Source organism: Schistocerca serialis, chromosome 3 (assembly GCF_023864345.2).
Source record: "Schistocerca serialis cubense isolate TAMUIC-IGC-003099 chromosome 3, iqSchSeri2.2, whole genome shotgun sequence".
NCBI classification, from domain to species: Eukaryota; Metazoa; Arthropoda; class Insecta; order Orthoptera; family Acrididae; genus Schistocerca; species Schistocerca serialis.
Genome location: NC_064640.1, coordinates 563962677 through 563987213, shown reverse-complemented (window position 1 = coordinate 563987213; position 24537 = coordinate 563962677). Strand labels below are relative to the sequence as shown.

Below are 24537 nucleotides of genomic sequence, written 5' to 3'. Positions count from 1 at the left end.
ACTCGATCTGGCACGGATCCCACACTGATGAGCAATACTCAAGTATAGGTCGAACAAGTGTTTTGTAAGCCACCTCCTTTGTTGATGGACTACATTTTCTAAGGACTCTCCCAATGAATCCCAACCTGGCACCTGCCTTACCAACAATTAATTTTATATGATCATTCCACTTCAAATCGTTCCGTACGCATACTCCCAGATATTTTACAGAAGTAACTGCTACCAGTGTTTGTTCTGCTATCATATAATCATACAATAAACGATACTTCTTTATATGTATTCGCAATACATTACATTTGTCTATGTTAAGGGTCAGTTGCCACTCCCTGCACAAAGTGCCTATCTGCTGCAGATCTTCCTGCATTTTGCTGCAATTTTCTATTGCTGCAACTTCTCTGTATACTACAGCATCATCCACAAAAAGCCGCATGGAACTACTGACCCTATCTACTAGGTCATTTATATATATTGTGAAAAGGAATGGTCCCATAACACTCCCCAGTGGCACACCAGAGGTTACTTTAATGTCTGTAGACGTCTCTCCATTGAGAACAACATGCTGTGTTCTGTTTGCTAAAAACTCTTCAATCCAGTGACACAGCTGGTCTGATATTCCATAGGCTCTTACTTTGTTTATCAGGTGACAGTGAGGAACTGTATCGAATGCCTTCTGGAAGTCAAGGAAAATGGCATCTACCTGGGAGCCTGTATCTAATATTTCCTGGGTCTCATGAACAAATAAAGCGAGTTGGGTCTCACACGATTGCTGTTTCCGGCATCCATGTTGATTCCTACAGAGTAGATTCTAGGTTTCTAGAAGTGACATGATACGCGAGCAAAAAAACATGTTGTAAAATTCTACAACAGATCGATGTCAGAGATTTTGCGGATCTGCTCGGCGTCCCTTCTTGAAAACTGGAACTACCTGTGCTCTTTTCCAATCATTTGGAACATTCCGTTCCTCTAGAGACTTGCGGTACACGGCTGTTAGAATGGGGGCAAGTTCTTTCACGTACTCTGTGTAAAATCGAATTGGCATGCCGTCAGGTCCAGTGGACTTTCCTCTGTTGAGTGATTTCAGTTGCTTTCCTATCCTTTGGACACTTATATCGATGTCAGCCATTTTTTTTGTTTGTATGAGGATTTAGAGAAGAAACTGCAGTGCGGTCTTCCTCTGTGAACCAGCTTTGGAAAAAGGTGTTTAGTATTTCAGCTTTACGCGTGTCATCCTCTGTTTCAATGCCATTATCATCCCAGAGTGTCTGGATATGCTGTTTCGATCCACTTACTGATTTAACGTAAGACCAGAACTTCCTAGGATTTTCTGTCCGGTCGGTACATAGAATTTTACTTTTGAATTCACTGAACGCTTCACGCATAGCCCTCCTTACGCTAACTTTGACATCATTTAGCTTCTTTTTGACTGCGTTTAAATTTGCAGTTAAGCTCTCTTTGCTTTCGCAGTAGTTTCCTAACTTCGTTGTTCAACCGCGGTGGGTTTTTCCCATCCCTCGCAGTTTTACTCGGCACATACCTGTCTAAAACGCATTTTACGATTGAACTTTTTCCATAAACACTCAACATTGTCAGTGTCAGAACAGAAATTTTCGTTTTGATTTGTTAGGTAGTCTGAAATCTGCCTCCTATTACTCTTGCTAAACAGATAAACCTTCCTCCCTTTTTTTATATTCCTATTAACTTCCATATTCAGGGATGCTGCAACGGCCTTATGATCACTGATTCCCTGTTCTGCACTTAAAGAGTCGAAAAGTTCGGGTCTGTTTGTTATCAGTAGGTCCAAGATGTTATCTCCACGAGCCGGTTCTCTGTTTAATTGCTCGAGGTAATTTTCGAATAGTGCACTCAGTATAATGTCACTTGATGCTCTGTTCCTACCACCTGTCGTAAACATCTGAGTGTCCCAGTCTGTATCTGGTAAATTTAAATCTCCATCTAAGACTGTAACATGCTGAGGAAATTTGTGTGAAATGTATTCCAGCTTTTCTCTATGTATTCCAGCTTTTCTCTCAATTGTTCTGCCACTAATGCTGCTGAGTTGGGAGGTCGGTAAAAGGAGCCAATTATTAACCTAGCTCGGTTGTTGAGTATAACATCCACCCATAATAATTCACAGGAACTATCCACTTCTATTTCACTACAGGATAAACTACTGCTAACAGCGAAAAACACACCACCACCGGTTGCATGCAGTCTATCCTTTCTAAACACCATCTGTGCTTGTGTAAAAATTTCAGCAGAATTTATCTCTGGCTTCATCCAGCTTTCCATACCTATAACGATTTCAGCTTCGGTGCTTTCTATCAGCACTTGAAGTTTCGGTACTTTACCAACGCAGCTTCGCAGTTGGTGAACTCTCCTTTCATCCCACTAGTGAGACTGGCAGTCTTCACCAAATCAGATAGCCGCCGGAAGCCAGAGAGGATTTCCTCTGATGCATAGTGACACACACTATTGGTGCCGACATGAGCGGCCACCTGCAGATGGGTGCGACTACCGGGATCTTGCAGACTGAGGGGCAACCTCTGGAAGAGAACAAGCAGCCATGTGTGGCCAAAGATCAGTATCAGCCGGAGACAGAACCTGAAACCGGTTCGTCAGACAAACTGGAGAGGCCTTCCGTTCAGTCCTCCGGAATGTCTTTCGCCCCCTGCCACACCTCGAGATGACCTCCCACTCTACCACGAGTGCAGGGTCAGCCTCAGTGTGGGCAGCATCCTGGGCAGCCACCGCCGTAATCTGATCGGGGGAGGCGTGGGATGAGCTGGCCGTCCCCGACAAACCCCTTTCCGGACCTCCACAGTGATGCCCGTTGGCAACAGCCTCAAGCTGTGTGACCGAAGTCGACACTGACCGAAGCTGGGAGCGAAGGGATGCCATCTCAGCCCGCATCCAAACACAGCAGTTGCATTCCCTATCCATGCTCAATACTGTTGTGCAAAGAACATCTGAACTAATCTACAGAGAGCACAAACAATTCGACACAAAATTTAAACCGTTATTAAAACACAAGACTACCTAGTAAATGCAGTAATGCTGCTGCTTGTGCACTGCTGACACACTGCTCGGCGGCAGAAGGCTAACTGTACTGTCAGTAACGTACAAAGACTATTTGAAAGAAATAAACAAATGACAGATGACTACGCGACTTCACACGTCACAGATATTAAAATGCAAATCTGCCCCAGCTAATTACGACACTGCACAATGATTTGACAGATTTAACTAAACAAGTGCACTAAGAACACTCAAACAAATTTTCAACTTGACTACTACACTTATATGAACGCTAAATAAGTGACTTGCTGCTACTTGCACACTGCTGACACACTGCTCGGCTGATTTCTTTTAGTACCCATGTGGATGACCTCGCACTTTTCTTTGTTTAGTGGCAGTTGCCACTGTTCACACCGTACAGAAATTCTCTCTAGATCATTTTGTAATTGGAATTGATCATGTGATGATTTTACTAGATGGTAAATTACAGCGTCATCTGCAAACAATCTAAGGGGGCTGCTCAGATTAACACCTAGATGATTTATGTAAATCAGGAACAGCAGAGGGCCTATGACACTATCTTGCGGAATGCCAGATATCACTTCTGTTCTACTCGATGATTCACTGTCTATCACTACGAACTGTGACCTCTCTGAGAGGAAATCACGGATCCAGTCACACAACTGAGTCGATACTCCATATGCATGCAATTTGATTAATAGTCACATGTGAGGTACTGTATCAAAAGCCTTCTGGAAATCTAGGAGTATGGAATCGATCTGAGCTTCCTTGTCGACAGCACACATTACTTCATGGGAATAAAGAGCTAGCTGTGTTGCACAAGAATGATATTTTCTGAATCTGTTGGTTATGTATCAATAAGTCATTTTCTTCAAGGTGATTCATAATGTTCGAGTTCAGTATATGCTCCAAAATCCTACTGTAAATTGAGGTCAGTGATATGGGTCTGTAATTCAATGGGTTACTCATATTTCCTTTCTTGAATATAGATGTGACCTGTGCTACTTTCCAGTCTTTAGGAACAGACCTTTCGTCAAGTGTGTGGTTGTATATGATTGCTAAGAAAGGTGCTATTGTGTCTGCATACTCTGAGAGGAACCTGATTGGTATACCATCTGGACTGGAAGACTTGCCTGTCTTAAGTGATTTGAGTTGTTTCGCAACACCTAAGATATCTACTTTTATGTGGAAGCAAGTCTTCTTCATTTGAAGTATCTTGATACAACATGTCAGCTGCTTTGTTGCATAACTCACTTTAAATAAAACTCTCAAATTCTCCCAAAGCTTCTTCTGCAGAATGTTGATCTTTGTCCTCTACCATGGAAGCACCAAGGGAAAAAGGGGTGATTTCATCTCAAATCATATGGATCATGTCAATTCACAGTTATGAATTTCTCTGGAAAAAATATATATTAAACCTCTATATCATAAGTGTTAAGAAATGAAGTATTTTTGTAAGTGGTACGGCCCTTTGAAAAATGTATATTTTGTAAATAACTATTAAAACAGTAGCGACCTGGCAGATGTTTTGCATTAAAGCTTACTTTTAGTGTGTTGAAATTTAGTTGATACCCGCACACTTATGGGGGTCCTTTAACATACAAATTTAAGACAAAAATATGAAATTTAAGTTAATTTTTCCACTTAACATTTATTTTTTTCTAATTTGAAAAATCACAGAATGCTATGTTTTCTGTCATATTACCAGATACTACTGATGTAATTATAAACAGTATCTTCTCTGCTCCAGCTATGTGTATTATGTAAATATTTATTACTAAAAATGTAAAAACTTGCATTTTTACGAGTTTTTACGAATTACTTACTCGAAAACCCCCATCCATACTCTTATGTCAGTGAGGAAATACAGTAGTGAAAGAGGGAGGTGTGTGGACTATGAAAAAGACGGAAGAAGGTGGTGTTTAAGAAAAGTGAAAAACACTTCACAGTTGACAATCTGTCAGAGGTATTGCAGATATATCTTGGTCCTCAAGTAACAGTATTAGTGTCACATCCATTGTGCAGGAATTGCTACATTCACTACAAGAAGAAATTTAGTGATAACCCACATGAACAGTCACTATCATCACGTGAATGTGAAACTGAAGAAGACAGTGCAGCTGTTCATATTCCTGGGTGTGAAGTTGTTGAGACATTGAATGTTAACATTTCTGCTGTAGCCCCTACTAAATCCCTCCTTAAATGCCCAGGAAAGGTAACAATCACAAGAAGAAAACAGTATGTAAAAAGAAAAGTGAGAGAAATTGAAACAAGTTAATGTGTCCTGGTGCCGAAGAGATGGCTGTTGAAGCATTACACCTTCAGGATACTGACAGTGATGCAACCTGTGTGTTGTGACAGGAAAGAGAGTTGTTAAAGAAGACAGTAGAGCCAGAGAAGTTTGCTACAGAGGTTAGGCATTGGGTCATGAAAAGAATAGCTCACCATCAATCCGGAGGATTCAGAGACAGGCCATAGCAGAAGTAAAATCAGCCACATCCCAGAATGCGAACACATTAGTTCATCATTTCGACTTTGCTGATAACTGGTCTGTTGCTTTGCAGAATGTAATTCAAAGTTACCACTGGCACACATTACAGATATAAATATTCACATGTGTTGCTCACTTCCTTGGAACATCTCATTGTTTTACTATTGTCAGTGATGATTTCATTCATGGCAGTGCACATGCATGCTACGCTGTCAGCATCATAATTGATGACATAGCATCTAGAGGTCATGCATTTCCTAAACACGTGTGTGTGACTGATGGTGCAGCATCTCATTTTAAAAACTGCTTTCAGTTTTATGAGCTAATCGGCATGAAGCTGTTGATGCCATAAGACATGCTAATGGATTTGTAAACACCATATCAACATTAGTAACAAACATGAAACTCTTAATTCTAAATGAAAGTACATGAAGGGAATTCCATTTAAAAAAAGAGAGAAGAGTGGTCTGCTGTGAAGCCTGTGGTAGGAATTCAATCATGTCACGACTGGGTTGCATCCCAGAGTGGCTCATACATTGTGAGAATGGTTCTTCATGAAATGCAGCCTCTTATTGTGTGTGAAATGCAGAGACCACAGTATACATCAGAAGACTTCATAGTCAGCCACTTCAGTTGTGTGTATGATAATCAGTGGTGGATGGGACAGATAATAACTGTCTCTCATGAGCTGCAGGATATAACTGTCTCCACTTTTGACACCTCATGGTCCTGGCTAATGCTTTCAAATGGCCGTCATCAAAAGAGCAGTGTGCAGTTCCAATTTCCCAAGTACTGCTCTTGTTGGATCATGATTGTCCGTGTGCAAATCCAGCTCAGCTATACAGGTTCATTGAAAAGCAGATAAAAAAAAACAAATGGTTCAAATGGCTCTGAGCACTATGGGACTTAACATCTGAGGTCATCAGTCCCCTAGAACTTAGAACTACTTAAACCTAACTAACCTAAGGACATCACACACATCCATGCCCGAGGCAGGATTCAAACCTGCGACCGTAGCAGTCGCGCGGTCCCTTCAACAGTACATTGTAGGCAATTTTAATTCAAGGAAAGTCATGAAGAAATAAAATCATGACAGAAGACTTTAATAATTTGTGAATAATATCATAAAAAGAAAAATGGGTATAAATATTCTATATCTCATTTTTTTTTTTTTTTTTGTAAAATGCTTTCAAACAAATTTTCATTCATAAATGACAGTTTTGCATGACCTTTACATAAAATATGCGATCAATTTAAATATTTAAGTGCCCGTAATTTTTTGATCTTGAGAGTAGAGCTAGGTCTGCCAAAACATTTCTCACATTTTGTACAGACAAGTATTGCCCTTTCTGATTGTACATTCTGTAAGTACAATGACAAACTAATGTCCCATGAAATTTTGAGAACATTTGGGATGAGGGTTTTGGAGAAAATAATTACTAAACAACCAAAAAATTTCAGATTATGTCATGTTCATGTACAAATATTTTGGCAGTTTGAAGATTTCATGCATTAATATCGTAGCTGACAGTTAGCAGTCCTTCCACCTTATCATTTCTCAAAACAGTTAACATCCTGTGACTGTTCATATTTTCAAAACATAATTTTAAATTCGCAAAAAGTTACAAATTTTCAATTTATTAAAAAGAAAAAAGGGGAAGGAAAGAGGGGGAGGGAGAGAGAGAGAGAGAGAGAGAGAGAGAGAGAGAGAGAGAGAGAGAGAGAGAGAGAGAGAGAGAGAGAGAGCACTCAGAAGTGTGTGTATTACTCATGTGTCATAATATTGGGAACAAAGTATTTATTGAAAATAAATTCAGATCTCTATCACGTTTGGTTTCTTTATCACAATTTTCCCTTTCGTTACATTTTCACAAATACACACATTTATAGAGGTCTGTAGCGTTTTAACAAATCATCAGAAAATCACATTATTGTAGTCTTGGAGAGGCATCATGTGGAACTTCAACATATTTTTTTTTTCAGCAAATTTTGAAATTGTGATGTGGCACATCCACTCTTACTCTGTATGATTTGAGATGGAATTGCCCAAAGGTATATTTGTCACACTGCCGGTTAGCATTTATAGGAAGATTCTCCTAGGTTATGGGATTATTATAAATTTTGATAAAACTGCGAATTCTGTAAATAAACTTTCAAGATTCAGTCTGGCAGCCAGGATGTAGGTTGGCCCAGCATTTTTCACAAATGTGAAAAATCCAAAAAGTGACTTTATTGATGTAACAAATCCTTTTTGAAATGGGAGGAGACTTATTTTTCCCAGCTTCTTCAAGTTCTGTAATGATTGTCTGCAACAAATTGCTTGTCATTGTCACATAAAAATTGTTATATATTAACTGCTTACACTTTGAAAAGAAAATTATCATGCTCAAAGAGTCCATGGTTGTACTGCCGGTCCATAGCGTCCAAAGGGCACAATATTTTGGTGATCAGACATGTCACCATCATCAGTTCCGCTGGCAAATTGAGCTCCTGAGGGCGGGCGGCCGTCTTAAATCCCGTCCCCGTGCGAGGCGTTCTCTCCGCGGTCCGCGGCTGCGGGTAGGCAGTCGCTGAGACACTGGTGTTGGCGTCTGGTGGCGTCAGTGTAATTGCCTCATCCGCCGTGGTCTCCCATTCGTTTTCTTTGCCGAGCGTCTATTTAATTAGGTTCAATGCTGGTTCCCATGCCTTGCTGAGGTTATAGCCGCAATCTCGGTTGATGAGTCTGTCCCTGGTACAAATTTCGATAGCCTCTCTAACGACACTGTCCCAGTATTTAGATATCTGTGCCAACACCCTGGTATGTTGGTAGTCCATTTCGTGATTTTTGGACGAACAGTGCTCTGCAACCACCAACTTGTGTTTTGATACCTAAGTCGAGTGTGCCTCTGATGTACTCGTCAACTATCTTTGATGGTGTGCACTGTCTGTCTAATATAAGTCTTCCCATACTGACACGGGATCTGGTATATGCCAGTCTTCTGCAAATGCTCATGTTTTATTGGGTGGGTAAAAGGCAGTTCCTACTCGATGTTTCCTCAATATTCATCCTATTTTCCCCGATAGCGCGCCGGTATACAGTATATAGGCAGCGGCTCTCTCTTCCTCAGTGACTTCTTCCGTCTCCACACGCTGTACTGTAAAGGTGGGGCAGAGAGCGCGTCTGATCTGCCATTCCAAGTACCTGTTTTTCCGGAATACAGTTTTAAGATGTTCCAGTTCATGGGGCAGACACTCTGCGTCAGAGATGGTGTGCACCCTGTGCACTAGTGTATTTAGCACCTCATTCCTCTGCGAAGGGTGGTGGCAGCTATCCACATGCAAATACAGGTCAGTGTGTGTTTTCTTCCTGTACACCTCATGGCCCACGGTGCCATCCACTCTTCTTTTGACCATGACATCCAGGAGTGGTAATCTTCCTTCTGGTCTCCATAGTGAATTTGATGTTAAGATGTGTGTAGTTCAGGTGTGTAAGGAAGTCTAGGAGCCTGTCCCTTTCATGGGGCCAGATCACTAACATTTGATCCACATAATGAAGAAAACAAGTAGGTTTCCATTTGGATGACACCAAAGTTTCCTCCGTGAAGTACACCATATAAAAATTTGCGACCACAGGCGAGAGTGGGCTCCCCATTGTGATGCCTTCTGTTTGTTCATAGTATTCTCCATTAAAGGGAAAATACATGGAGGTCAGAGTCACATCTGTATTTATTTGTGGTTTTGCACATGAACATATATACTATCTTTCCTGCAATACCCTGTGTTGTATTTCATTAAAGTGACCTACAGTAGACCAAATTGTAGTGGAGCAGCAGCCCCTGGGATTAAGATCGTTGGTTTATGCATGCATTTTCCCCCCTGTGTGTCTGCCTGTCTGCCCCTCAGAACCTCTTCTATATGATTAGCTGTGATCTATTTCCATATCCTGGGCTTTCTGTCAGTATATCTTGCTAAAAGTGTATGCCATAGATGATCTGTGAAGTTGAAGGCTAATTACGGTTTATTACTGAACACGCAGAAATAAATGTACAAAAACTATCATTCCTGGAACCTCCTGACTGATTAAAACTGCGTACTGGACCAGGGCTCAAATCTGGGACTTATTCCTTTCGTAGGCAAGTTCTCTTCTGACTGAGCTGTCGAAACACAACTCATGATGTGCCCACACAGCCTTTCTTCCATCAATACCTCTCTTCTACCTTCCAGACTTAACAGAAGGTCTTCTGCATACTTTGTGAGACAAGCACTCCTGGAAGAAAGTGTATTGCAGAGAAGTGGCTTGGCCACAGCCTAGGGCATTGTTTCCAGGCAAAGGTCTCAGGTTAGAGTCCTGGTGTGGCATGCAGTTTTAATCTGCAAGTAAGTTTCAAATTGGCATATGTTCTATTCCAGAGTGAAAATTCATTCTGGATTACCATCCCTCATTTCTGTGGGACAAATCTACCATAATACTGTGTATTTCTGTAGTTACATGTTATCAAGGTCGCTCTTGTTCCTGTTTGTTTGGCTGGTACAGTAGTGGATGCCAAAGAGTTGGTAGGTTCTAAGACAGAGAGCAAAAATAATGAGATGCACACTTAGTGTATAAGTAACTCATTTTACTTAACTTGAGTAACAAGAAGTCCACAATACAATCTAGTGCATGTTCTTGAGGTAGATAGGTTCGTCATAAACAACAGCAACAGCAACAATGACAACAACAACAACAACAACAACAACAGAGGCTAACTGATAACACTTTGAGTACACATGCAGAAATCGACCAACAGATAGAGACTAGCCTATAGCGGTGCAACCTCCTTTAAATTGGCTCCGTGGTGTCACTGGCCATGCAAGCAGAGGAGGGTGTGTCATGGAACTGGTGGTAGATTGGCAGTGCAGTCACACGGAGTACTGGCACTGTCTCAACATGGAATACACGGCATGGTATCAATAGTGCATGATACCACACTACTCTCCCTTTCTATAAAACCTGAAATATCTTCTTTGAATGTGTTTCTAGTGTCAAACGTCATGACATTCTGTTACTAAAGCTAGTGTTACATTATATATTTCCTCAACCAGAACTTTCCGTACTCCACAATTAATTGTGTATTGTATTTGGATATGAAATGACTACGTCTTTGAAAATTATGACTGGCAAATTACTTACTTTTTCTGGTTTTCATTTTGAAATTCTCAATTGTTAAATTTTTGTGTGTGCAGAAAGAATCTTGAAAGTATATTCACATGTGTCAGACATTTTAATTTTCATCCTTGTCTTGTACAACTAATTCTTTTCGATTTTTCAGAATCTCCTGATTTTCTCACTCAGGATGTGAGTATTGGTCCATGCGCATCAAAGCCCAAAAGTCAAGTAAGAAGAAAGTCAAAGTCAGCTGGGCAAACTGAACAGAAGACAAAGCTTCTTAAATCAGCTAAAAATAGAACTACTTCCAGAAGTGGTAAATCACTAGAAAATGGAGTGAGTATAACTAGTGTGAGCAAAGTAATAATTAAAGTAAATTTTAGTATTAGATAGTACTATGTATGAACAGTATGCTACATGTTTCTGCCATTCTTGAAAGCCTAAATCCTTTTGATTAACATGATCAGTTTCTCAGGTTCTCATACCAATAAAGGAAAAACAAAGCTGCCTGTAAAAGATTTATGTTCTTCACATGTGTAGCATTGTACAAGCTGTAGTTGTCTGCTCTTTATTTGTATTTGTTTACTATTGTTGCTTAATACCAAGTATCTTCATGCCTGTTATAAAACCATCTCATCCTATACAGGAAGTGATATGAACGTGTCAGAAAACTCCCATCCCAACCCAAGGTGATAGGAACTATTGTGACAAGTGTGTAGGCAAAGACAGCGAAGCAACAAGAGAATAGGCTAGAGTTATTGTAAGGTAACTTGGTGGTGACTTTAATTTGCTTTTTATCGAGTGGTAAAATTTCAATGCCCCCCCCCCCCTCAAAAAAAAAAAAAAAAAAAAAAAAACAACACACACACACACACACACACACACACACACACACACACACACACACACACACAGAGAGAGAGAGAGAGAGAGAGAGAGAGAGAGAGAGAGGGGGGGGGGGGGGGGGGCAATAAGGACACACAGTAAGGAAGGAAGATAAGTGCTTAATGTATCAGAAAACTGTAGCAATTAAGATAAAAAAAAGCAAATACCCATCTTGTTTTAATGATACCATTTGGAGAACGCTGTGAAAACATATTGAAACACTCCCACCACAAAGGAATGTAGGAAAACATGTTGTGATTGTTGATTTTTGCTATTCGGTTTGAAAATGTGAGTTGTGCAACTCCCCACCTTATTCTATCCTCTGCAAATGTCTTCATTTCTGCGTAACCACTGCAACCTACATCTACTTGACCCTTCTTACTGTAGTTAAACATAGTTTTCCTAATGCAATGCTACCGCTTCCTCCTCCTCCTCCTCCTCCTCCTCCTCCTCCTCGTCCTCCTCCCCCCCCTCCCCCCTCTCCCCCCCCCCCCCCCCAAGTGGTCCACCCTCACCCACCCCCACTCTCTCTCCATTACCGAATTAACTGTCCCTTAATGCCTTGGGTTGTGTCCTGTTAACCTATCTCTTTCTTTAGTAAATTTGTGCCATACAGCTCTTTTCTTTACAGTTCGATGCACTATCTCTTCGAGCCACGTGTCTAATATTTAAAATTTTCTGTAGCACCACATTTTAAAAGCTTCTGTTCTAATCTAGCTAGTATTGTGTATTGCCCATATTTAACTTCCATTTATTGCTACATTCCAGGCAGATACCTTCAGAAAAGACTTTAAAACTTTAATTCATGTTTAATGTTAACAAACTTCTCTTTGTTAGAAATACTTTTCTTTCTATTACCAGTCTGCATTTTATATCATCTTCCTTTCTTCTATCGTCAACTATTTTGCTGCCAAATATTAAAACCCACCCACTAATTTTAATGTGTCATTTCCTTATCTAATTTCCTCAGCTTTTGCCTTGGTTGATATTCATCCTATAACCTATTTTTGAAAGAGCAATGATTGTGTTCATCTACTCTTCCAAGTCCTTTGCTAAGCCTCATGGGATTAAGTCACAGATAAACCTCTGAATTTTTATTTTATCCCCCTCAAATCTAATTCCCTACAAAAATTTCTGCATAGTTCCCTTTACTGCTTTCTCTATGTACAGATTTAAGAACATGGGGGTGTAGGCTACAATGGTGTCTCACTACCTATGCAATTACTGCTTCCCTTTCAAATTGTTCAACTATTATAACTAGAGTCTGGTTTCTACAGAAGTTACAGAAAGCCTTTCGCTTCCTACATTTTACCTCTGATAATTTCATAATTCCAAAGAGTGTTTTTTAATCAACATTGCCAAAGGCTCTTTGTAAATCTGCAAATGATATTAATGTGGTATTATAGAGCACATAATAGTGCTCAATAAGGTTATGCTTGAAGCCCATGATTTATACAGCATCGTTAAAGGTTTATCAGAAATACCTTATACATTAAGAAAATGATCACATCCAAACTTTCCATTCAATGCCCTGTGTATAAATAGAAGACAAAACAACGAAAAGCTATTATGTTGAATTTCACAAGTAAAAATACATTCAAACTTGCTTATGCTATTGTTGTGTCAATAATTGAAAAATACACACCTGCTTGCTAGTAGATCACTGGCTTCACTTAGTTGGTGGAGACTGCATTGGTCAAATTTACGACATCCAAGTAATGGTGCTATCAGCTGACCTGTAAGTATTTATGCTCTCTCTGGCCAGGGGTGCTGTGATAGGTGGTAGGCTCTCATCATGCGCTCTGTGTTGTACAACACCATTCAGCAAAATTGTCAACTACTGATTGCAGAACACTGTCCAGGGTGTTGAGCCAGCACTATTGTGACACCTAGCTGCAGAGTTAAGTCACTGTCTGTCCTGCATATCATGTAGTGTAGTCCGAAGAACAAGGTTCCGAGGTGAGGTTGGTACCTTGTGATGGAACGACAAGTAAGCACAGTCACTGCAAGACATGATGAAGAAATGAGAGAAATCAGTGTAGACACATCCTCAAGAGTTCCCGTATGCCACCACTGCAGCATGCTTGCTTACGTCAGAGCAGAGTACCGCTAACCCCACCCTGCAAATGTCACTGAAGATAACAGCATAGACTCACTGCAGCCTGCAGAGTGAGAGTTGTATTAGACACAACCATGTAGCAAAGTTTGTAGTCAGTTTTACTTTGAAAGAAGAGATTATTATCTGTACAAGATCAAGTAATAAGATAGTGTTCAATGACAGAAACAAATACACATGACATTCATGTGGTCATGGATTGTTACAAAGTTAAGTATTTCATTTTGATCAAGTGATAATAAAGTGATCTAATATTTTGTGTGTGTTGTAGTATCTACTCGGCCTCCTCCAGAAGTAAATATAAGAACCCACCACTGTGCTGATGAGTGTTTTTTCATCTGGCACAACATATCACTGGGGTTCCATGCTGCTCCTGAACCTATGAACTACTAAAACGATGTGGTACTATTATGTTTACAGTTTTCCCTTGCCTCTACAGTGCACTCTTCCTCTCACCACTATTCACACTTTACACATTATCTGTTTTCCTTCCCTACACATTCCATCACACGGCGTATGGCATCTGTTACACCCAGATTGTTCCATCCCTTGGATTAAACTTTGTGGTCAAAACATTAGTTAGGTAGGCAGTTGACTGGAAGATCTGGTTGGCGGATGGCTCTCCAATGATGATGGACATAGGCCACATAAGTGATGATAGAGCTTAAGGAAGTTCTGTGAGTTGAAATTCCCGTTATCATGTATTTGTGCAGGTATCCACTGCAGTATTACTGAAACAACTGTTCTGCACAAATATGTCCACCCATTGCTGTTATAAGTTTATTGAGGGAGCTTGTACGATAAGATCAATGATAGCATTCAAGTAGGTTAGGTTCTTCAGTGGCAGAATTTCGAAAGGATTATTGGGTAGGTACAGCGGAGGATACATTAAGTGCAGAACTGAATAGTCTGTTATTGTTGCTGGTACTTAAAAAGACAATCCTGATATGTCACATTGAGTCTTGTTTAGCTATATTTCAATCACCATGGTCGTACCAGGTGGTGGTAGCTACAGTTGAGTCTTACACCTAGTTAGGTCTTACTTTCTGAAAATATGAGTGGGTTGCAAGGATGTCTTGTGGGTTTCTTCCCATGTCTGTGACTTATGCCATCGGCCATTCCACATAGGCAGCACTCATTGTATCACATGTACTTTCTGATTCAAACCATTATCTTTTCTGTGTGACTTACCAGGTCAATGAATCGCCTAAAAAACAAATTCGCTGAATTTTTACCACCCAGCATGTTAATTGGCTGGATGACTCTTACAATCCTGATAGCCATCTCAGTGCTGGAAGGTCTGTTATCGCCTTCAATTTTCTCCCATACAAGTAACATCAGAAATATGTACTGCAGTATTTGAGACTCAGCACCTCTTTCTCTATTGTAGAGTTCTTATTTTTCACTGTATTCAAGTGTCGGAAGGTGCAGGCAACAGGACAGTCTCCCCCATCCACTTCTTGGCTAAACACACAGCTGAGTGCATAATTGTTTATGTTGCATGACAGCCCAAGTACCTTCTCATAATTTGGAAAAAGTAATATCAGAACACGGGACCTTTGCCTTTCGCGGGCAAGTGCTCTACCAACTGAGCTACCGAAGCACGACTCACGCCCGGTACTCACAGCTTTACTTCTGCCAGTACCTCGTCTCCTACCTTCCAAACTACCTTCCAAACTACCAAGTTTGGAAGGTAGGAGACGAGGTACTGGCAGAAGTAAAGCTGTGAGTACCGGGCGTGAGTCGTGCTTCGGTAGCTCAGTTGGTAGAGCACTTGCCCGCGAAAGGCAAAGGTCCCGAGTTCGAGTCTCGGTCGGGCACACAGTTTTAATCTGCCAGGAAGTTTCATATCAGCGCACACTCCGCTGCAGAGTGAAAATCTCATTCTGGAAATATCAGAACAGTTTTAAAAGTTCCTTCAGCTGACTGACTGCATCCTTGCGCTCCACCAAAAAGTGGAATTATACTTTTTCCTTCAATAGATGAGTGGGCAGCCATGCTACTTTCAAAATTTGGGTACAATCTCCCACTAATAATTTGCTAGACCTAAGAAAGATTGCATCTCTTTCCATACACAATTCCAGAAAATCTTGTATGGTTTTTACTATCCCAAAGTCTGTCTCGATGCCATTGCAACTAATGTCCTGCCGTAAATATTGTACAACTTCCAACATGAAGTGACACATTTCTAAACTGAGTGTTAGGTGTACTGTCTGCAACCAGTTAAGTGCTTCCCTTGACTATAACACATCTGCTTTGCAAAAACAATTGTGTCATCTAAATACACCACACATAGTCTACATACGTTTCTGCCCATGTCCTGAAATGTAGCTGGTGCATTTTTAAATCTAGGTGGCATATAAATAACTGTACACTATCTTGAAACTGTTGGTTAATAAGTTCTTCTTTCACTGGTTTGCAAGTGATAGAGTACATGGTGCAGCTAATGATACAGAGGCATTTCATTCCCACTTGTGATTATGTGCTTTCCCTGTGTTCAGACCCACAAGGATTAAATAGAGCTTCATATTCCATCACTAACTGCGCCATTGTTATCTTCTCTGCTCATTCCAAGTGTGCTAGCTTCTCCTATAATGCATTTAAGCCAGTGGCTTGCTTAAGCTTAGGGTCTAAATTTACTCTGTCCAAATTGTCTTCCTGCAAGATCTCCAAGTTGGCGACTGTCAATTCCTTTGAAAATTCTTTTCCAGTGTCCCAAAATTAATCTCAATGGGCACTACCTGCTCACCACCTCTTTTTTAAATGTACAACTCTTTTGCATATGAAACACTGTGATTTATCTGATTCCTCATTCCTTGCAGTGGTCCCACTACATAAAATATGTTTACTACCATGTTAGTTCCTATTCACAGTAGTTTTCCTCTGCCTTGCACAAGTAGATCCTTAGTGGTAGTGCATGTAGTCTAAGTGGATTTCCTTGTGCCAGGGATGAACTTTGTGATAGTTTGCAACTGTTGACAGTTGCCACCTTGTGGAAAGATGTATACATCTACATAGATACTCCGCAAGCCACTGTAGGGTGCACGACGAAGGGTACCTTTTCCTTTCCTGTTTCACTCACAAATAGAGTGAGGGAAAAACAACTGTCTGTATTATGTCTCCATATATACCATAATTTCTCGTATCTTATCTTCGTGTTCCTTACGTACAATGTATGTTGGCGGCAGTAGAATCATTTGGCAGTCAGCTTGAAATGCTGGTTCTATAAATTTATTCAATAATGTTTTTCATAAAGAACATCACCTTCTTTCCAGGAATTCTCATTTGAGTTCCCGAAGCATCTCTATAACACTTACATGTTGTTTGAACCTACTGGTAACAAATTTAGCGGCCCACCTGTGAATTGCTTCAATGTCCTCCTTCAATCCGACCTTGTACAGATCCCAAACACTCGAGCAGTAGTCAAGAATACTTTGCACCAGCATGCTATATGCTGTCTCCTTTACAGATGAACCACACTTTACTAAAATTCTCTCAGTAAACCGAAGTCGACCATTTGCCTTCCCTTCCACAGTTCTCACATGCTCGTTCCACCTCTTATTGCATTTCCTAGATATTTAAACGACTTGACTGTGTCAAGCAGGACAGTAGTAATGCTGTTTGTGAACATAACAGGTTTGATCTTCCTACTCATCTGCATTAACTTACATTTTTCCACATTTAGGCCTAGCTGCCATTCACCACACTAACTGGAAATTTTGTTTATCTCATCTTGCATCTTCCTACAGTCACTCAACTTCGACACCTTACCATACAGTATGGTATCAGCAGCAAACAACCACAGATTGCTGCCCACCCTGTCCACCAAATCATTCATGTATATAGAGAACAACAGTGGTCCTATCACACTTTCCTGGGGCACTCCTGACGTTGCCCTTGTCTCTGACAAAACCCATGTCTCTGACAAACATTTGCTGTCGAGGACAACATACTGGGTTCTATTACTTAAGAAGTTTTTGAGCTGCTCACATGTCTGTGAACTTATTCTGTATGCTCATATCTTCATTAACAGCTTGTGGGAGAGGGGGGGGGCGGGGGAGGCACTGTGTTAAATGCTTTCCAAAAATCTAGAAATATAATTGTGTGTGTTGCCCTTCATCCATAGTTCTCAGTATATCGTGAGAAAAGGCCTAGCTGAGTTTGCCATGAGTGCTGCTTTCTAAAACCATGCTGATTCGTGCACATAAGATTCGCAGTCTCAAGAGAATTTGTTATATTAGAACAGAGAATATGTTCAAGGGTTCTGCAACAAACAGAAGTTAGGGATATTGGTCTGTAATTTTGTGGGTCTGCTCTTTTACATTAGTCTGTAATTTTGTGGGTCTGCTCTTTTACCTTTCTTTTGTAATAGTCACCTGCACTTTTTTCCAGTTGCTTGGAACTTTGTGATGGGGGAGAGATTCATGATAAATGCAAGCTAGGTAAGGGACCAAGCCCTAGAGTACTCTTTGAAAATGAACTGGGATTCCATCCGGACCTGGTGATTTATTTGCATTCAAATCCTCCAGTTGTTTCTCTATGCCAGGTATGCTTATTACCATGTCATCCATATGGGAGTCCGTCCGATGATCAAATTCTGGTAAGTTTGTATGATTGTCCTGTGTGAACGATTATAACGTGAAATTTAAGACTTTGGCTTTCGTTTTGACATCTTCAACTGCCACACCAGATTGGTCAACAAGGGACTGAATGGAAACCTTAGATCCGCTTAGTGATTTTACATACGACCAGAATTTTCTCGGTTCTCTGCCAGGTGTTTTGCTAAGGTTTGACGATGGTAGTTGTTGTATACTTCGCACATAGAAGTTTTCACAGATGCACAAATCTTAACAAACTTTTGCTTGTCATCATTTATGCATTCCCTCTTGAAACGAGAGTGCAACAGTCTCTGCTTCCTGAGCATCCACTGAATTTCATTATTAAACCATGTTTGGTCTTTTCCATTGTATTTTATGGAACTGGGGACCTAGAAACGATGGAGAGGCTTCGTCCCTGCCGTAGCCCTCAGTGGTTCACAACCCCACAACAGGCTACAACAGTCCACTCACCTCACCGCCACCCCACACTGAACCTAGGGTTATTGTGCGGTTCGGCCCCCAGTGGACCCTCCTGGCAAGTCTCACACCAGACCAGTGTAACCCTAATGTTTGCGTGCTAGAGTAATTATGGTGTACATGTGCGTGGAGAAAGTGGTTGCACAGCAATCGCCGACATAGTGTAACTGAGGCGGAATAAGGGGAACAAGCCCACATTCACCGAGGCAAATGGAAAACCTTAGAAACCATCCACAGACTGGCCAGCATACCGGACCTCGAACTAACCCGCCTGGTGGATTCATGCCAGGGACCAGCATGCCTTCCCATCCGGAAAGCAGTGTGTTAGACTGCACAGCGAACCATTTATCCAGTTACTAGGCACATAAGTCTCCAAAACACGATTTACAATCTGCTTAAACTTTGCCCACAATTCCTCTATGTCCGTCTTACTGGAACTAAGTAATGCCAGTTCACTGTCTAAGTGAGATGTTAATAATTGCTTATCTGCTGTATCTAGCAGAAACTCTCTCCTAATCTTCTTGACTGATTTATTAACTTTCGTAATCATAGTTGCTATAATGACATCATGATCTCTAATCCCCGTTTCTATACTGACACTGTCAATAAGGTCTGGCCTATTTGTAACTACAAGGTCTAAGATATTTCCATTGCTTGTGGGCTGCCGAGCTAGCTGCTCAAGACAATTTCCATTGTCTGTCTGTACCCCACAATGAATACATAGACATCCCAGTCTTTACTGAGCAGGTTAAAATTGCCTCCAACCAGTATTGCATGATCTGGGTATTTACATGCAGTTGACCATAGACTTTCTTTGGCTGACTCTTGAACTGTCACAGCAGAATCAGGTGGCCGGTAAAAACGTACAACAATTAACTTGGTTTCACCTTTACCTGTTGTATGTGATCAGATGTCTTCACTGTCACACTCAACTTTGACAATATTTTTGTCAACTGCAATTAACACACCCCCTCATATGGCCCCTAATCTGTCTTTCCGATATACATTCCACGACTCACTAAATATTGAGTTTCAGCCAGCTCTCACTCCGAAGAATAATTTGAGAATGAGAACTTGAATACGAATACTTCAACAGTTTACTGATAAAATTATGACAGTCAAAGTGTCTTTATTCTGAACGCCGTTTGACTTCCGTTGCTGCTTATCGACTGGCGAGTGTTCATCAGAGCACCTCAAACTAATGCCTAGCCTAAAATACCCTCATGCGCTCTCCACAAGTACTCTGCTACCCAAGTAGCTGCTTCTTTTGTGTGTGCACCCCTGACCTATGAAGGGAGTCCTACAAATCTCACACGATAATGCAGGTGTAGAAATCTGCAACCAAGACCATCACAAAGCCCTTGGTTGAGATCCTCTACTTGGCTCCAAACCAAAGTACCCTTATCAACTCTGGGAACAATGCTGCAAATTGCGAGCTCTGCATGCACCCTGTGCGTGAGTGCAGCAGTGTTCACCACCTCCGCCAGCCACCTGTACAAACTGAGGATTGCCTCAGAACTGATGGGACAGCTGTCGTTGGTGTGAACATAAGCCACAATATGCAGACAACTGCACGCTTGATAGCCACAGGCAAGGTCACCTCCACATCGTGTATGAGGCCCCCCAGCAAACATACCGAGACCATATTGGCTTTCTTTCCAGCCATGGACGCTATCTGCCTAAGGGGCTCCATAACACGCATAACACTGTAGCTCCCAATAACTAGCAAACCATTCTCCCCCGTGTACCTGCTTGGATCCTGCTGAAGGAGTGGCCATATGTCCACTCGCAGGGTGAATGGGCGAGGCCGGGTGAGCAGTCTCCACATTGGCCCTCTGCCTCGAGCAACGTGAATGCATTACCACCCGCCACTCACCCTACTGTGAGGGTGTATCCACTGTGTCGGGTGCACTAGAAGGTGCCTCAGAAGCAGATCCTGTGGGCAAAACAAGTGACACCTGTGGTGTCCCATGTGATGCGCCAGATTCTCCGCCACCGTTACACTACCAGGTGGTAGCCTGAAGGTGACTGACTGTAGCCAAGAGCACAGTCAGCTGTTCACATACTGCGGCCAGCTCCTTCTGCGTTTCCACACAGCATGTGCACATCCTAGGCATCCTAGCAGACTAACTAAAGAAATGAACAATAAAAGCAGACAATCCTAGATATGCTACTAGCTACCCTCCTGAAGCATCACCAATGGATACGGACGCATTAATAAACTATGTAGCTGGCTGTTCAGTGAGCAACTATTGCACTACAGTCTGAATGAATTTACACTTACAGAAACACGAGATTAACCTCCTAAACAGAGAAACATGCACGAAATTTAATAAGTATACTATGTGGCAAACACAGAAAAAGATAAACTCTTAACTTGTCGCTCCGTAGACACGTATCAGCTGAGAGCTGGAGCCTATCATGCACTGATCAAGGTAAATTCCAGCATGATGATAAACAAGAAATTTGACTCTAAGATTGCACAGTAACCATTGCCTATTTGAGACAGGATTTCCATATAAATCCAGGAACTTTTTGCCACAACCCAAACACTCAACACTGCTGAACCCAATGAATGCACATCATTTGCATTTATTCAACTTACTCTGCATCATGGTGGGCTCAACTGCCTGTTCCACATGAGGTCCAAAGTTACCACAGACACTTGCAAACCCATGTCCAATAAAAACTTATGCTTTGATCCACCATCTAAGTAAAACTCTGCCACTACACATCTTTGTCTATGCTTCTATTTACGAGTGGTTGAGTGGTTAATACATTACATGCTCAAACCTACCAGCTCAAAAAAAGCTCATTTCCACCCACCACATTGAGGTTACGCCTTAGATCATTGCTCTGTGATGTCATTCATAACTACTGTCTCTCCTCACACCAGAGTTACGGGCAGGCTGCTACCCATTGTAGAGTTGCATGTGGAGAAAGCTGTGGTATGTGTTCTCCAGTGCTACGATATGGATGGAGTAGAAATGCTTACTCAACAGGAACATTCTTTACTATTTGATGCTTTCCATACAGTAGCCCAGGTGTAGCTCATGGCTTGAGGCCATTGTCATCCCCAGTGATATGCTGAGACAGCAGCATCTGGTGGCAGGCAGCGACCTTGCTGATACAACACGAGGCTGACAAGGTGATTTGCAAGGCCAAGTCAGGAAGCAATCAAGTACCACTGGCTCTCTGTGCCATTAGCTGGGAGAATGCACGTCTCAATTTCAAACGCAGGGTTCTCAGAGACTGGCTGGCGGGGCTATGGTACCCAATGGGTGGCCTTACCTTTTCAAATCCACTTCAAAGTTCAGAACCATCAGGTGTAGCTTGTGGCTCGTAGATCGACTTTATCATGCTGGTGACGCTGCTCGATGAAGCTGGAGTAGCTTAGTTGTAGATTTGGCCGATGAGCGACACAGAGTGTGTGTCTGAAGGAATGATGCTACCACGTGAGCTGGGAACATTTATACTCACGTCAGATGTGTTTGTTTAGACTGGTAAGCTTCCATTGCATATTCGGCTGTGGAAATGCCATGTTATGCTACACCATGTAACAACACAGTCAATCACTGTTGATGCAATGATGCATTGTAAGGTACTGCACTAGCTCTATCGGAGTGCTCTGGTGCAGAATTACGCTGGTGGCTGGTTGCAAAGGCCTGCCTGAAGCTCAGGTGACAACAACAGACTTGTCCTAGTGGCCCCCTTTGCCATGGAATATGGGCCAGCTTCTTTTGGAATGGCATTTAGTGCCCATGACAAATTCTTCCTACTTACTTACTTACTTACGGAAACAAGCAAAAGTAACAGTGTGAGACCTGGCGAGTATGGTGGCTAAGGGAGGACAGTCATCTCTTTCTTTTTTTGTACAACACTTGATAGTTTCTAGGGCTGAGCGTACAGGGATGTTGGCATGATGAAGGAACTGAGATTTGTCCTACCACAACAGTAGCATATTTTTGTGAATTTTATCAAGCAGCTTTTTTACAGTTCCACTCATGTGGAAAAAAGCTGTGAGCCCACTGTCATGACTGGACTTGGATTTTAGTGTCATAACCATAAACCCAGCACTTTTTTCCTTCAACAAGCTCTTACATGAATTTTTTGTTGGCATGAACTTGTTTGGACATTCTTTGGAAACATGGCTTATCTTCATTCTGCTCTTAATCATTGAGTGAGGAGTAAGCTTCACTATAATTTAGTATATGTGCAATTTTTCTGTTGTAATCCTGTGACACAAATCAGTTAATATTCTTACCTCTTCAATATGTTTCTGATGGTGAGATTATGGGTGATGTGCACCAGATTCTTCACTTTCTGAATATGAGCTCTGTCGATTGAATTACTAGGTCTTGCCGACTGAGTATTATCTTTAAATTATGAACCCCATTTTTCAACTAAGAGAATCACACTGTTCAGCCTAGAACATCATCTCTGTGAGTTTGCTCAAAAGTTCACGCTTTTCCAGAAATAGTTTTTCTATATTAGAACAAAATTTTGAAGTCTCATTATTGCTCTTACAAATCAAAAATTGCAAAAAGTGGTGAACACTGTATTATCTTGCATTCAAATTACTGTAGTTCGGAAACTAAATGAGATACCAACAGTGGGGTTTTATCAGAATTTGTAACAGATACAGTGCTGCCAAGCCATAAGGCACTTCATTAACATGGAACAAAACCAAAAGTTTGGTTATTTTTTTGATCAGACTTCTTATGTGTGAAATCAGAGACGTAATTACTTCAATATTTTTGTCAGTGTGTTGGTAGATTGCCTGGCAATTGTGTATCTCCCTTGGATGGGGCACAAAAACCTTTCTTGCAATGGTGAAAGTAGTCTTTGACAAAATTAAAAGCATTTTGATGAAGGGTGAAGGACTGCATGTCATCTGAGATACAATAATAATGTGCTCTCTTATTACAAACTGTGGCGAGAAAAATTTTCTTTGATAACTTGGTTTATGTAAGAACTGTACCACCGATATCCTTTTTGTTCTGCCAGTGAAGAAGGTACAAGCATGTAGCTGTCAACTTCAATTTTATATTGGGCTGCAGGTCCACTGCTCTTCGAACTAAGAATGCTGCGTACAGCTCTTTTTATTCTTTTATTTTGTCCCTTATTTAATTTCTGTCCAATGTGAATGGAATCAGAGGAAACATAAATACATTCAAAAATGGAAAAGGGAGGTAACAGCACAAGGAGAAATAATACGTTAGAAGCTGTTAATGTGTACTGGTCATCAGGTACAGTGGTTGTTTGACAGTGTATGTCCAAGTTGCAACTTCCAAAAATTCTCATCCAGTATTTTTCTCTCTTCCTTTTTCACTTTCATATTTATATTTTTCTGTCACAGACCTATCTAATACTTGTTTCTAATGTTTGTTTTCAGCTTAACCGTCCAGTTCATGAGCTCTCACCTGATGACTCGGAAGATAATGTAACAGACAACCAGCTTCCAAACTGTGAACAAATATCTTCAGGTATATGAAAGTGTAAATGATATTTTCTTGGTAATCAATAGCTTGTTCTCTGCTAATGGACTGTCTCTGAATTTAGATAAAACACGATACTTTCAAGTCAGTACTGCACGAGGCCTGAGCACACCATTAGAAATAACACACAAGGATAAATCAATAAATGAGACGTAATATTCTAAATTCTTAGGTATTAATATTGATAAGAACCAGAGCTCGAAGTCACATGTTACAGATCTTATTAAACTTCTAAGGTCTGTAATTTTTGCGTTATCGATAATATAAGGTTTAAGAGATAAAAATGTAAAAAAGGAAACTTACTTTTC

The 24537-nt window shown here is 41.1% G+C and overlaps 1 protein-coding gene across 7 annotated transcripts in view; it reads left to right on the top strand.

The window, feature by feature from the left end:
- The window catches only part of LOC126470459 (crossover junction endonuclease MUS81), a 213810-nt gene that overhangs the window by 60922 nt on the left and 128351 nt on the right, over positions 1–24537 (top strand). For all 7 annotated transcript variants that reach the window (XR_007586209.1, XR_007586210.1, XM_050098314.1 and 4 more), the window contains exons 3-4: positions 10819–10991; positions 24127–24217. Coding sequence is in view for 5 of the 7 variants with exons in the window: in XM_050098314.1 (XP_049954271.1) it covers positions 10819–10991; positions 24127–24217 (264 nt within the window). In the remaining 2 variants the exon portion in view is untranslated. The remainder of the gene's footprint in view (positions 1–10818; positions 10992–24126; positions 24218–24537) is intronic.